The following is a 14,945-nucleotide window of genomic DNA, read 5'->3' on the forward strand; positions in this document are numbered from 1 at the left end:
GAGGTTCTGACAAACCAGCACAGCTGACAAGGAGTCAGACATGTGCCAACCCAACAGTCCACGGAGATGGAATCCCTGCAGAACAGTGAGATGCAGATGTGTCCCCCAGGACAAGGGTGCTAAGGACAGCAGTGGGTTAGATAGCAGGGGAGGCAGTCTGAGCTGCACAGGCGATGCTTACCCACCGTTAACCCCAACAAACTGAAGGTTCTTTTTGGTCCCATTACCTCCTGCACGGAAGCCATAGTCTTTCTTTTTCATTATGGATTTAAGGCGGGTCGACGGAGAGGGCTCTAGGCAGACACAATATCACAGGTTAGAATGACCTTAGGGCAGCCAGACTAGGTTTCTTGCTTTAATAGGTATATGAAAAGAAGAAAGGAGGAGCAGGGGGCAGATAATGCAGACTGGATGTTTTAGGGCTGTTAGTCAGAGGCCCTTGGGTTCAATGGTTGTACAACTGTCCCTGGGAATGATACCACTCTTTGTATGTGGATGACGGAGTAGCTATTGGAACACTTCTCAGAACCTGTGTGTGGTGTCAGCACTGTCTTTATCTCAGGGCTGGGAAATGTGGCTGGCATTCAGACTTGCACATGGGATGGTATGGCAGAACTCAGGTCTTTGGATGCTGGTCAATACCCATCTCTACTCAAAGGCATCTCGATACTCCTTCCTGGAGAGTGTGCAAGTTACCACCTGTGATGACACTGGACTCATGACTGATACATGAACCAGGTCACAAATCTTGTGCTATGTAATGGCATGGAAGACAGTTCCCCATAGGCAAATCTAGAAGTAGCCAAAAAGTGAGAAAATAGCAGGTTTGTGACCTGAGGCAGGGAGCCAACTTGTATTCTGCCAGGCACTCTGTGGTTCGGCGTTGTTCAACAGTGAAGAATGTGTGTGATATCTCCATCATTCCTGCTCAGCTAAGGGGTAAGCTCTGTACATGAGCATCCCTTGCTCCCTACTTCCGTTCCTCCTCCTTGCCCTCCCTCCTTCCACCCATTCCTCCCTCTTCCTTATCTTCCTACACCCCAAGTATTAAATGAACTGTTTCAGGTCTCTTTATAATGTTCCTTCAAACTGAAGCTAGAGAAAACCTCTGATGTGAAAAGCAAGAAAGGAAGGTAGGGATTGTCAGAGTCCAGGAAGCAAAAAGGAAGGCCCAGGAGGAGTGTACAGGTAGTATTCTTGGTCTTTGACATGGCCCTATACATAATGCATTGCAGACAAGGTACCCCTCTGGGCAGACTCATTGCTGCAGGCTTATGGTTTGGCAAATGGCTTTCCCTCCATGCTGGGTATCTCTGTGGCTTGTGCTATTTCTTTAGCTGTATGTGGGAGTCCTGCAGCTAGACACAGTCCAGCAACAAGGCTTCCACTGATCAGTTTTTATTCCCGAGTCCCGGGCTGTGTTAAAATCTTTTTCAAAAACATACTCACAATTAAAACCCCCAGTTCCCACAATTTGTCATGTAAAAGAGAAGTAGGTCCCAGGCCTCAGTACTTACCCAGTGGTGGTGGAGGGGTGGATGAGGGTGGGCCAGGTGGCTCCTTCTGCTCTGGGGCCTGGGCTGAGTAGGCAGACAGCAACAGGTTGAGGGAACTGAGCAGCTGGTTCTGGATGCTGCTGAGCTTGGAGGCAGGCTGCTTGATGGCGCTGGCCAGCTCTGGGTACCCATGCTCCAGGCAGTTCCACTGCTCTTGCAGAAGTTCTTGGATCTTCTTAACATACTGGCCGATTGTGGCATCCTGTGGGGAACTGGCGGGCCTTCCAGGTAGCTCAGCCCCTGGGAATTCTGAGCTGGCCTCCTCCCTGATCACTGAGGCAGACTCTCTGCTGCTGCTCCAGGGAGAGGTTCCTGTTACCCTGCTGAAGTCCTCAGCCCCCACCTGTGGGCCTCTCTCCTGCTCAGAGACATCTTCTTTGATCCTGAGCTCCATGGAGAGGCAGCTACATAAGGACGAGGCAAGGACCTGCTCAGGCCCCCTTGACAGGGACAGCTGGGGTGGCATCGCAGGCTCTTCAGGACTCTGATGGCCTTGCTTGTGACTACTTTGGACCCATGGGAAGCCATTCCTCTCTGCTCTAGATGCCCAGCCTTCAGGATCTGGGATTCTCAGCAGGTTGACCCCAATGTTCTTGTCACATGAGTCCTTGGGGATGAGTTCAAGAAGAGGATCCGTGTTCACCGTGGCATCAGTCTGGTCCAGAGCATTACTGGCCTTCTCTTGACTAAGCTTTTCTTCTAATTGAGCTACAGTGCACTCCAACTCTTGGATCCTCTGTTCCCTTGCCTTGGTCTCCTCTTGCTGCTTCATGAGGGCAGCTCTGATGTGGGCAAGCTCCTCTGTTCTCCCTGACAACTTGTCCTCAAGGGCCAAGACCTGATTCTTCAGGCTGGAGATACTGTTGGCATCTGTCCCTACCAGGCCCAAGCTTTCTTCTGTTACCCGGATACCAATGCTCCTCACATCCAACTCTATGGGTGGAGGAGGTGGGATCTCACTGATGTTGAGCTCAATCTCCTCCAGGGAGAGCTCACTCTCAGGGATGGGGGATGGCAGAGGGGGTGGGCTGGGTGTGGAAGAGACGGGAGTTGACACCGCCTCTGCTTTTCTGGCTTGTTGATGAATTTCCACATCCCCTAGAACCATGGGTACATTTTGGACTGAGGAGGGAGGACCTGGCTGAGAGAGGTGAAGGGAAGCCTTTATGGGACCTTCTTCAGGCTCAGCTCCCTCCAAGACCAGCTCTGGAATTGCTGGTTCCAGCCCTCCCAACTCTCTGTCTGTTGATTGGGTTGATGCTTGGAAACCTGTGAACCCTTCTGCAGCGTCAAAGGCACTGTCACAGACAATGCCTTCACCCTGGAGCAGTGTGGAAGGACCCAGGGTCAGGCTGGACTCATCGGGGGCCCGGTTTTGCAGCAGCGTAGCAGGCATGCTGGCTGCTCTCAAAAGCAGGGGCCGTCCACTCCCACCACCCTCCAGAGTGCCGGCCTCAGCCTGCCCGGTGTCCTCTGCCAACAGCGCCTTCCTGTGATAGCTCAGCTCACTGCCATATACTGAGGCCCGGGGGACATCACCCAGCGGCAGTGACTGGGACTGCTCCTGGGTCCCCAGGGATATCTTTCTGGGCACCACAGGAGACCAGTTTTGCTGGGGAGGAGCAGCATGGGTGCGAGCCCCACTGTCAGGAAGGCTGAAGTTTCGGGGCAAAGTACTAAACTTCGCCTGTTTGGCTCTTCGGTGGATAGGAATCCTTTTGATGGTGTGTCCCTTCTCAATATCATCCACATATTTGAGGAAATCTAGGTCCAAATGAAAGCCATATGGGGTCTCCACAGAGTAAGGGTGGTTCTTTGCAGGGTCTTTCTCTTCATCCCCCCGAGAGGACTGGTCCTTGGCTGGGAGATAGGAGACATAAAGAAATAAGCACAAAGTTAAAATGAGGCTGAATGTCTGTGACTTTGACCTAACCTTACCGTATGGGTCTTCCCTCTGATGCTCTGGCCTTCGAAGGATGCTGTGGAACCTACGGACTTGATGTCTGTGCTGGGATATCATCTTACTAAACCAATGTGTATTTAGCCAATGACTGTGCTTTCTTATTTTCAATATGCCATTTCAGTTTTTATCATGAACCTACCCACAGACCAGGAAAACAAAATTGCCTCACACTGTTTTTCTGGGTTGCATTGCATAACGGCTGAACTGAAGTCCAGCAATTTGTCAAAGGAGGGTACCAACTGATAATTACAGACTCAGAAGATTCTGTAGGATGAGATACACAATTTTCTCAGCATTCAAAAAGAAACTGGTATGCCTCAAATAGGTTCCAGCAATCTTGCAAAAGGCTAAGATATTGATAATTTATGACTCCCACATTTCTTAAGCTCCTGGGGTGCCTAAGCCTCTGGTTACCTAAAGACCAACAGGAACTAGAGCAGGTGATCATGGATGCTCAGTTTTCCTTCCCCCTGAAAACTGAGTAGGATGATAAACTTGCTCAGTATTATAGTTACTATTTTTGTGGAAGCCCAAAATGTAGAGAACAGAGGTCCCATGATAGAAGTCAATGTATGTGACTCCCCACTGGGAATGAAGGAGGGCTTGCACACATTCGCTGGGATTACTTGATTGCTGGGTTTTAGTGCAAAAAATACAAAAAACATCGGCAATTCAATCCATATACCTCAGCTACTATTTACCAAGTGTCAGTTGCTGAGCTATACAGTCTAGAGACACAAAGATAAGTCAGTAACAGTCATTTCCCTCAAAGGATTTATGATCAGATACTGCAGCAGCAAACCCAATGCAATGTGCTGGGTAACTGGACATTGTATACAGTAGTCTCCTTCACCGACTTGCTTTCCCCCTTTCTCTGGAAGTCTTTCCTTGGATATGGGGGAAAATTGCCTTGTTAATGGAGGGAGACTTTACAAGAGTGACATAAGATGGCAGATTCTATGAACAAATAGGAATTGGCCAGAACAAGAGGGCAAAAGACTTTGTAGCAGTTAATCCCCAGGATGGCTCTGTCAACTCTTAGCCCCTTTAGACAAGCAATCTAATTCCACTAAGAAGGGGAAATCTATTTCCTCACCACGTTGAATCTCTGCTGGCTTGCAATGCTTTGGTCAAAAGAATATGGCAGGGATGATGCTAAGAGAACTCTAAAGTTAGACCATAACGGGACTGGTAGTTTCTATCAGGGCCTCTCAGAATGCACCTATGTTGGGAAGCTAGCTACCATATAAGAACTCTCTGAGATTGTCATAATGTGAGGATGCTTAAGCAGCTTCCCACAGAAGTTACCTGGAGACGAAGAAGGGATGGAGAGAGGGAGGGATAGAAAGACTGCCCTTAGCCATCTTAGCCCAAACACCAGGCTTAAGTATAAAGGAACATCAGACTTTGACTACAGGAAGGACCCAAGCGGGGAGCTCTCAAGCTAAATCTGGACCAGTAATTGATTACTGTGGGAAGCCATTAAGTTTCAGGGTGGTCCGCCCTTCAGCAGCAGGCGGTCATTCTCTAGGTAGAAGTCAGGGAAATGGCAAAGACACAGAGGTGTGGGCTCACGGAGCACTCCAGGGGGGGGGGGGGGGGGGGGGGGGGGGGGGGGGGGGGGGGGGGGGGGGGGTAAAAGTTTATATGGCCACAACTTAAAGTGTGGCACTGAAGAGTTAGGAGAGAGATACAGGATGGGGAAAGTGAAGAAAAGCCGAATCATGAAGCAGCTTGTACGCATTACAACCATGTGACTTACTATCTCGGTCACAGGATCCTCTAACAGGCTTTAAGGAAGGAGTACACTGGTCAAATTTGAAGGAGAGGTGTTTTGGGGGTTTTGTTTGTTTGTTTGTTTTTGTAGTTGCTTTGGTTTAGTTTGGTTTTGAGATAGGGTCTCACTGTGTAGCCCAGGCTGGCTCTGAACTGTCAATCTTTCTACCTCACTCAGCCTCTGGAGCACTGGGATTATAATTGTGTGACATCCTACACAGCTCAAAATGAACATTCTTGCAAAGGACTGAAAGAAAGATAAATCAGAGGCCTGGCCTGGCACAGTAGACAGATTGTTGACATAGCCAAGGGGATAGAAATAGCCAAGGTGATAGAAATAGCCAAGGGGATAGAAATAGCCAAGGGGATAGAAATAGCCAAGGTGATAGAAATAGCCAAGGGGATAGAAATAGCCAAGGGGATAGAAATAGCCAAGGTGATAGAAATAGCCAAGGTGATAGAAACTGGAAGTAATTTGGAGGGGAAAAGACAGGCTTTAAGAAGGCACTAATGGGGTTGAGGATTTAGCTCAGTGGTAAAGTGCTTGCCTAGCAGGCACAAAGCCCTGGGTTCGATCCTCAGGTCAAAAAAAAAAAAAAAAGAAGGCCGGGCGGTGGCGGCGCACGCCTTTAATCCCAGCACTTGGGAGGCAGAGCCAGGCGGATCTCTGTGAGTTCAAGGCCAGTCCTGTCTACCAAGTGAGTGCCAGGAAAGGTGCAAAGCTACACAGAGAGACCCTGTCTCGAAAAACCAAAACAAACCAAAACAAAAAAGGCACTAAAGGTGGATTGCTGAGGGAGACAGCCTGGGACTGTGCACCTGATGGCTCCTCCTCCTAGTAGCGCTACATGCCTGCCCAGTGACTCTGCTTAGGTGTCTGTAGAGAAGGAGATGAAGCCTTCTTGACACATGAAGTCTCTGCACCACTATTGCTAAATAGATCTACAGGCCTGTGGGTGATTGATACAAAGAGCAGGGTGAGCTTCTCCTGAGTCACACCATGATCCCTGTTGGGCTCAGACTTCCAGTAAACAAGCAGGCAATGTGCCTCTGGCACCCAAACATCTCCACATAACCATATAACTTCCCATCTACCCACACAACTTTTCCTCCCAACTTGCCCACTTGCCAAGGAGACCCACTGTGATTACAGCAGTGTGGCCATTTTCTGTTATTGCTTGTGCTGGTTTCCTAAGCTGTGCCCTGAAGCCTACTGGCCCACTCAGAAGAACCCTGGATTAGGAGGACAAGTGTCAAGCCAGAGAGGAGATGGCTGTCCAAAGTTAAGACGGGAGTTTCATGACTTCTCCTAAAGGAGAGGCTCTACTGTTTATTCCATCTGTCTATCACCTCTATGCAGTAGAAAGGCTCTGATTTTCCCAGGGGCCTCTGGGAGCAGATCTGGAGCATGAAGACATGGCATCAAATAGGAAGCAGAGTGCGGAAAGGCAAAATCTTTCATCTGAGAGCCAAGGGGAGACAAAGGAGCCTGAGACTGAGAAGATACCAAAGGAAAGAGGTTTATGGGTCTGGAGAGATGGCTCAGCAATTAAGAGTGCTTGTTGCTCTTCCAGAGGACCTGAGTTCCGTTCTCAGCACCTATGCCAGGCAGCTCCCACCTGCCTGTAACTCTAGCTGGTCTCCAAGCACATCCAAAGAGCATATGCTTACCCAGACATATGCACATAAATAAATATATCATTTTTAAGAGGTGAGACATTTAAGAGGCATCTTCCTACATATACACATACTCACATATCAACTTGGTGATCCTCATGTTGCCCTGTGTGCCACTCATCTCCCTGTATTCTCCCTTTTCTCCCAGGGCAAGAGTCATGCTGGAGCTGGAGCATTACGCATAGATCCAACCTCACATTAAGATGGGCTCTTGTTAGTTCTATCTGGTGCCAGGTCTGCAGGAGCTCGGGCATGGGGGTCAGGGCAAGAAGTACTAAGATCAGTCTCTGTTCAAAATAAAAATTGGATCAGGTAAACCAACCTTCCACTTATGGGGCTCTGGAAAAAGAATCTCATTTCTTTATGCCTCAGTTTCTCCCTCTGTAAAGTAGAGAAAATATTGCCTGACTTGTGGTCTGACTATGTGGGCTCTTCGTGAAGCCCCTAGAAGCAGAGATGGGGAGATTCTGATGGAAGAGGACTCGCTGTGGAATTTCTCCCTGGGTTACCTAACTCTGTGAGCATCAGAGCTCGACAGTGTGTGTGTGTGTGTGTGTGTGTGTGTGTGTGTGTGTGTGTATGTATGTATGTGTGTGTATGTGTGTGTGTATGTATGTATGTGTGTGTATGTATGTGTGTGTGTGTATGTATGTGTGTGTGTATGTATGTGTGTGTGTATGTGTGTGTGTATGTATGTGTGTGTGTATGTATGTGTGTGTGTGTGTATGTGTGTGTGTGTATGTATGTGTGTGTGTGTGTATGTGTGTGTGTGTGTGTGTGTGTGTGTGTGTGTGTGTGTGAAAGTCTCCCCAGAAAACTGGAGAAACCGGGGCAATGAATCAGGGGGAGAAGAAAAAGCAAACTATAAGAGATTCAGAGCTAACTGGGAACTGTTTTGCTCTAAAAGCAAAGTTGGTTGGTAGGCACTTGGAAAAAACCATGAGACAGACAGACAGACAGACAGACAGACACACACACACACACACACACACACACACACACACACACACACCACACACGGGGTGGGGGCAGATAGGAAAGGGAAAGAGGAGGAGGGAGGGACAGTCATTGCCTCAAAGGCTAAGTGAATGAAGGACAGCAGAATGAATGAATGAATCAGAGGTAAAAAGTGACGCTCAAATGTCGGTCATCAATTTCTGAAGGAAATGGAAAAACAGAACTAAGAGAAAGTGGCCAAAAGTGAAGCCTGGAAGAAAGGATATTAAGCGAACTTCTTCGAAAAGCCAAGCTAGTGCAGGCCCGGTTGCTCAGGCTTTGAATCCCAGCACTCAGGAGGCAGAGGTGGAGGCAGGCAGATCAGTCTGGTCTACATAGCAAGGTTCCAGCCAGCCAGAAATACACGATGAGACCCTGACTAAAACAAAAGAAGTCAAGATCCAGAGGATGTACCCAAAGGGAGAGGCACCTTCCTTGAATTACTGGAGGTGGGTGTCCCTGAATAACTGAAAGGGAGTGATACTGAGGAGGTGAAGAAGGGACCCTTTCCAGGATGCACTGGAAAGCAGCTCTCTGCAGGAAGTGGCAGGCTCCTGAACCACGGGGAAACGCGTTTGGAAACAAGCAGGCATCAGGGCTGCAGCTGACCTAGGTCCTGCCACCAGTAAGGGCCATGTGACTAAAAGATTGTGAGCTCTCCCATTTCCTGATACTGGGGGATCTGGAAAAATGGCATCTCATCAGAGTCGGGAGCCTGGGCTCCAGGCTGTGGCCTACAGCATGTTTCCTGGGAGGGAACGTTCACTATGCTCCAGCTATTACCCAGTGATTTTATGTGCAGCATTTTGCTTCCTTCCATATGTGAGAGCCAAAGTTACATTTTAAGTTTTAATTACTATGCCTTAGAGATCCATGAAGCAAAAATGCCTCTGATCTACAAGCCCTTTGCCCAAGGACAGATAGTTTCTGAAATGTTGGAGGCGATTGTTTATGCACAGGAGATAACAAGCCATATGTTTTCACTCCACTAAACAAGTTTGTTTGACCCATCTGCAACAGTTGTGCTTGATTGCATGTGGGTGGGAGGTTCATAGGCAGAAAATACATCAGGATGTGTGCTTGCCCCTGATTGGATGCAGGCTGGATGTACATCAGGATGTATGCTTGCCCTTGATTGGACCCAATGGGAAATGCAATGGATTATGGGTTTTCCTTCTTAAGCCTCGGCAAACCATGAACCTGGGTATGGACCTGGCCAGAGCCCATCCACCTGGCCAGGATTTAATTAAAGCTTGCTTCAAATTTAGATTTACATTATGATAGTGGTCTTATTTTTGATTGGTGGGATTAACATGTACCAAGCCTGGGAGATACTTTATTAAAACCCATTTATAGATGACAGACAGTTTGGAAAAAATGCCCAATATTATACCACCTATGAGTCACACTTCTACCACATGGCCAAAGTATCGTCCTTGTGACTGGCTTTGGCTGAGGGTTAGGGGCCAGCACTCTTGACAGAGACTGAAACGTGAACTCCGACTGTCCATTGAGATTTGTCTGCTCTTCCTGGCCTTGGCTCCTCTCCCTCCACATGGGAATCTGCCCTGCTATCCTCCTGGATGACTACTGACATGTGGTTAAGTCATTGCTGATGGCCCAGGAGTTAAACGATCAGACGCACAAACAGGCCATTTTAAACCATCCAGCCCCCACCTAGCCATCTAAGAGATCCCACGAACAGGCCCAAGACTAGACTGCTGCCCCCCCCCCCCCCCAACTAACTTCCACAGTCTTCTGAGAAATAATAAATGTTCTTTAAGTCACAAACTTTTTTATCCCCTCATCTGTTTAAAAAAAGGTGATGAGGGCAGAGGAGACCCTATTGCATTCTTGGTAGGTGAATGAGAGGGAAAAAAATTAAATTATCCATATTTAATGTTTTTTACTTCACAAGACTTCACTATCAACAAGTGGTGGTGGTGCACATCTTTAATCCCAGCACTTGGGAGGCAGAGGCAGTCGGATCTCTGTGAGTTTGAGGCCAGCCTGGTCTACAGAGTGAGTTCCAGGACAGCCAGAGCTGTTACACAGAGAAACCCTGTTTTCAACCCCCGCGCCCCCAGCAAAAGACTTCAGTCTCATTCTTTATCACCCACCATGGTTCACTGCTGAAGTAGGTGCTCTGGACCCCCAGCATTGCCTGTTTGGAGACCACTTCCTATAGACTTCCAGAAAAGCCATTTCAGGTACTGGTGGTGATTAACCCTTTGTAAACCAACTAACCCTTTAAACCAGGGAACAGAACACTGCCTGCCTACCATCTGCCTTCTCCATCATATGAACACAGCTCTCAGTCTCCCAGTCTCTCATCCACTGAGTCTGTGCAATCCGTCGGGAGTTCTGAAAGAAAAGAAAAAGAAACAGTTAGCCCTGCCCAAGCCAGAATGAGTTAAAGCTGAGGACACGGCACAAAGAAAGTGATACTCAGTTCAGCCTTTCTCCTAGGGATGCTCACAAATTAGCTTTCCGAAGTGGGAGGTGAAAAGCCAGACATATTCCAGAGCTCCTCCATTTTGGGTGTGTCTTCATGGACCGCTAACGGTAAAGCTGTCACTGAAGACATTTGGCAAATGAGGGAACTGAGGCTAGGTGAATTGTTCCAAGGCCTCTCAGCAGACTATTGATGGAGATAGAGGAAGCCCAAAGTGTCTGGCAAGGAGTATGGGGCTCTTTCTGGACCTGGTAAGAGATTAGAATCCATCTTGTGAAAACTCTAGAATGGAGTACCTATAGGTGATTTAAGGCATTCCAATCAAACTCAAGACAAAGATGAGATAATGTCAAGACTGACAAGGAGCTGATACTTTAGGGTGATTTATAACCATGGGCAGGAAGGACAAGGGGAAGGTCAACCCTTTGGCCAGAAGACATCAGGAACTTCCCAAGCAGAATGTTGTCCTTACTCTGAATTAGTCAACCTTGAGATTTGACCATCAGTCCTCAAAGCCTTAATCCATTCCCAGGCCCCTCTCTAGCTCCTATTCCATTACAATAAATCACCCAGAAACTGGCTTTGTATGATTATCAGTCAATTTCCATTAGAATAGTGAATTACCTACAGCAGAGGCAGCGGAGTTGTTTTAGGAATTTTAATGTGCCTGGAGAACAGAGAAAAGCATGCTAGTGAAGAGGGGAGGGTCTGGGAATGAGGAGTGACCCTCCAGGACGGACACACACACACACACACACACACACACACACACACACACACACACACACGAGAGGGTGGGAAAGTGAAAACCACTAACATTACTTCCCGCTGGGTAATTCAGGATTGCCCAATATTAAGTGTGACGTGAACTCTGAGTGCTGTCCATGTCTCCCAAGCCTGGTCCTTGTTTCTCCCTGGGATCCGTCACACAGTCTACACACACTTGTCACAAGGCTTCTCCCTCCGATGTCTGGCTGAGCTTCAAAGGGCAGCCATGTTTTGTGGGAGCAGAGACCCTCTGGCAAAAATGCCTGTGCTGACTGACCCTCCATTGCACTTGGTTGCAGTTAAGGAGCTCTTGACCAAGTATTTGATTCTGGAAGGGAAGAGAGCTGGTGCCGTGAGATGTCTTTCTGTATGCTCTGAATATGTGTGGCTCCCATTGGATAATAAACAAAGCTGTTTTGGCCTATGGCAAGAAGCTTACAGCCAGGTGGGAAATCCACGCAGAGAGAGAAGAGAAGAAGGGCGGAGCTGGGAGAGGTGCGCCTTCGAGCCACTGCGGAAGGAGCAACAAGAGGTCAGCAAACCGGTAATGCCACGGAACTATGGGAAGGGGTTAATTTAGGATGAAATCGGCTAGCCAGAAGCTGAAGCCATAGGCCATACAGTTTGTAATTAATATAAGCCTCTATGTGATTATTTTATTAGTGGCGGTGGGACCGCAGGTGGAAGAGAGACTGCTGGGCAAGGCAGGACTGGAGAAACATCTGGCTACAAGCTGGGGCAGACGCGTCACAGTGTCTGGTGGGTCTCAGAGCTAAGAGTGCCTTGAAGGAGAACAATGGAAAAGCATGGAAGGTTCTAACCCGGGGCTGAGGGATGGCTGGCCCTGTGGCAAAGAGGAGACTCTTAAGCAAAGGACTCTCCTGCCTCGCCGGTGATCCCATATCGGCAGCCTCTGGGGGTGAAAGGGCAAGCAGGGGAGGGTGGACCGTGGGGAGTGACTTTTGGCTCTCCACTATCTTTATCTTTCTTTATTCTGCTTCCTGCTCGCCTACATCCTGAGGCACCAAGCCACAGGTGGAGTTGGAAGCACTTCAATACACTGAATTGTCTCATACAGTTCTCCCCTTAACCCAGGAAGATTATTATTCTCATTGCTCAGACAAGGGAGACTGAGGCTGAGAGGGAAGGCCCCAACCTTGCAGGGGATGCAGTGTGACAGAGGTCCAGCCCAGCCAACCCTGTGCTAGAGCTGCACTGGCTGGACACAACTGTCCGACCTGTGGGCCAGCCCAGTTCACAGTTGCTGTGGCTGTCCCTTGTCCCCTTGGCAGGGGGGGGGAGGGGGGGCTTCCTAACAATTCTTCCTTCATTACTCAATTCATGAAAAGGAGGGGACTGCTTGAGCCTTCATAAGCAGCTTCTCTGGAAGGCAGGATGCCACCCACCACGTGTAGCTGCACCCGTGGCTGCAAACCCTAACCAGCACCCGGGGACATTAGTTCCCGACTCTGGCTGGAATTCTGAATGCAGCCCATCAAACATGGGATCAAATGACTTCAAGGGATTCTTCCACTCACATTAGGCCCGATTTCTGGATGAAAAGCTCTGTGGAGGCCTCTGAGGTTTGCCTCCACTCACATTTTACTAAAACCAATCACTTCAAGGCTACCGATATTAAGTGGAGTTGAAAGCCAGCTCTCTGAGGAAGGCCCCCCCCCCACTCCCCGTAAAGGGCTCAGAACACAGAAAGGAAATGAAGGAATGCACCCTTTCCTCCCCCACCCCCCACCTGAGCTGGGTCCACTCTCCTCTACGATTCTTTCAGCACACATGGTGGAGTCTGGCTCAGGAGGCTTCCCTGGAGTTGGGCAGGGTGTTTGGTGGTTAGGTAAGTAGGAAAGGATAACTACCACACATCACATGCTACTCTGTTCGAACACAGCATGAGTGTGAGGATAGCTTTGCAGGACGTAACGCCCCTTTAAATCCCACAGCCATCTGGAACATTTAAAGCGTTGATACACAGCATTTTAAAACCAGCCTGCTAGGCTGTATCCACAGTCTGAAGACCTTTTAACATCTGTTGCTGCTGTCTGTGGTTTGCCTCAGTCTCAAGGATCCCCAATCAGAGCCTAGCCTTTCTCGCTAGCTCATCACAGTCCCAACCTTTTGAGAGTACATAGCTTTATCTCTTTCTAGCGCTTCTCTCCTTTATCAGCAAGCTTCTAAAGGTCAGGATTCTGCCAAGACACATCCCTGTTACCACCCCGACTCTCCACATTTAAAACGTGTTGGACATACTGTCTATGGTTTTTAAACGAGTAAGAGGGAGCGAGCTTATCTTCCGACGGAACCCAGGGAAAGGAACAGGTGCCACTGAGCCCTGGATGTCACTTCCCCAGTGCAAGCAAGCCTGGGAGCTGGCTCTGAATTATAGGTAAGGACAGAGGCAGCCAGAGGCTATGTGGCCAACCTAAAGTTCCCCAGTTAATTAGGGGCAGGATGGCAAGTGTCCCTCCAGACTTAAGGGACAGTGAGGGGAAGGGCCAAGACAGTCAGTGTCAGCAATGATGGTCCCTGTGCAGCCAGGCCACGTTAGAAAGTTTCCTCAGGTCAGCCCAACTCCTGGACGTCTTCACCCAACCCCTACTCCCTCCCCCACCCACATTTATTCCTTTTATGATGCCATTTTCAAGCCTTATTTAACCTCAAGGCGAAGTGTAGAGAAAGCCTCTTCCTTAGTCCTGAGACTGAGACCCGTGTCTGCATTTTGTCCCCATCAACGCCCTCTTTCTTCTGCAATAATAAAAATGCTGCTTTTCATCACAGAATAGGCGGTGTGCCAAAATAAATAGCACCTTGGATTTCCTTGAAAAGAGAGCTTGGCTCAATGCACAGCCTCCCTGCCACAGAATTCTTGGACAGTTCAACCTTACAAAGTCAAATATTTAGCGTGGGAGCACACCCAAATAGCAGCCCCATGGGTCCCTCTGTGATCACCTGGCAGAGACAAAACCCTCTTTCCAAAATGAGAAAAGGATGCCTCCCAGACCTGGGGTGACCCTGCAGATGAGACAAGAGCTTTCAGTCCCCAGTTTTCCAAGTGGTACTGGAGGCATCTGATGGCCCAGCTCGTCTGTGGGGATGCTGAAGCTGGGGCACCAAAGAAGTGAGATGCACTTCTAAAAGATTCTACCTGCTGAGTTCTTAGCCAGGCTCACTTCCCCCTCACCAGGAAATGGGGTGGTAGGACTCTGGTTTAGCAAGGCACACATTAACACACTTGCATTAATTCCATTTCCACATGTTTCTTCATGTGTTTCTCTTATCTTGCTCACATGCAACTGCTGGATCTGGGGCTTCTTGGAGAAGACAGGCCCGTTGGGAAGCAAGCTGTGTACACATCACCCTCCTCAAGCACCCTCCATTCTTCTGCACAGCCCTAGGAGGCAGGACCCGCCTCTCAGGAGGCAGGCTTCAAGCTGCAGGGATGGAGCTGAGTCCGCTTCCCAGCTGTTTGTTAAAGGACTTGTGGTCAGGTGACCTGTGACCTTGTTGAAAAAGCAAATACTGACTTCCTTTTTGCTCTCTGGAATAAGCAAGCTGGGTCAGAAATAACTGCTCAGTAAGTTAATACTGAATCAGACAGGAAAATGGAGAATGCTCAGATCCCTCAGGTGCAGACTTGGTTCTTGGGGAACTGCCACTGTTTTAGAGGGATACACTTAAAAGACACCCCCCCACACACACACACACACACAACACACAATCTTCTTTTCCTTGATGCCTCCGA

General features: G+C 48.8%; 1 protein-coding gene across 2 annotated transcripts in view; it reads right to left on the reverse strand.

The window, feature by feature from the left end:
• Kank4 (KN motif and ankyrin repeat domains 4) overlaps positions 1-14,945 on the reverse strand; it is a 68,554-nt gene that overhangs the window by 21,346 nt on the left and 32,263 nt on the right. For both annotated transcript variants that reach the window (XM_036179570.1, XM_036179572.1), the window contains exons 2-4: positions 10,251-10,332; positions 1,518-3,416; positions 182-293 (exon numbers count right to left, since the gene is read on the reverse strand). In XM_036179570.1, the coding sequence (XP_036035463.1) occupies positions 182-293; positions 1,518-3,416; positions 10,251-10,302 (2,063 nt within the window). In that variant the 5' untranslated portion in view covers positions 10,303-10,332. The remainder of the gene's footprint in view (positions 1-181; positions 294-1,517; positions 3,417-10,250; positions 10,333-14,945) is intronic.

Source organism: Onychomys torridus, chromosome 2, assembly GCF_903995425.1.
Source record: "Onychomys torridus chromosome 2, mOncTor1.1, whole genome shotgun sequence".
Classification (NCBI taxonomy): domain Eukaryota; kingdom Metazoa; phylum Chordata; class Mammalia; order Rodentia; family Cricetidae; genus Onychomys; species Onychomys torridus.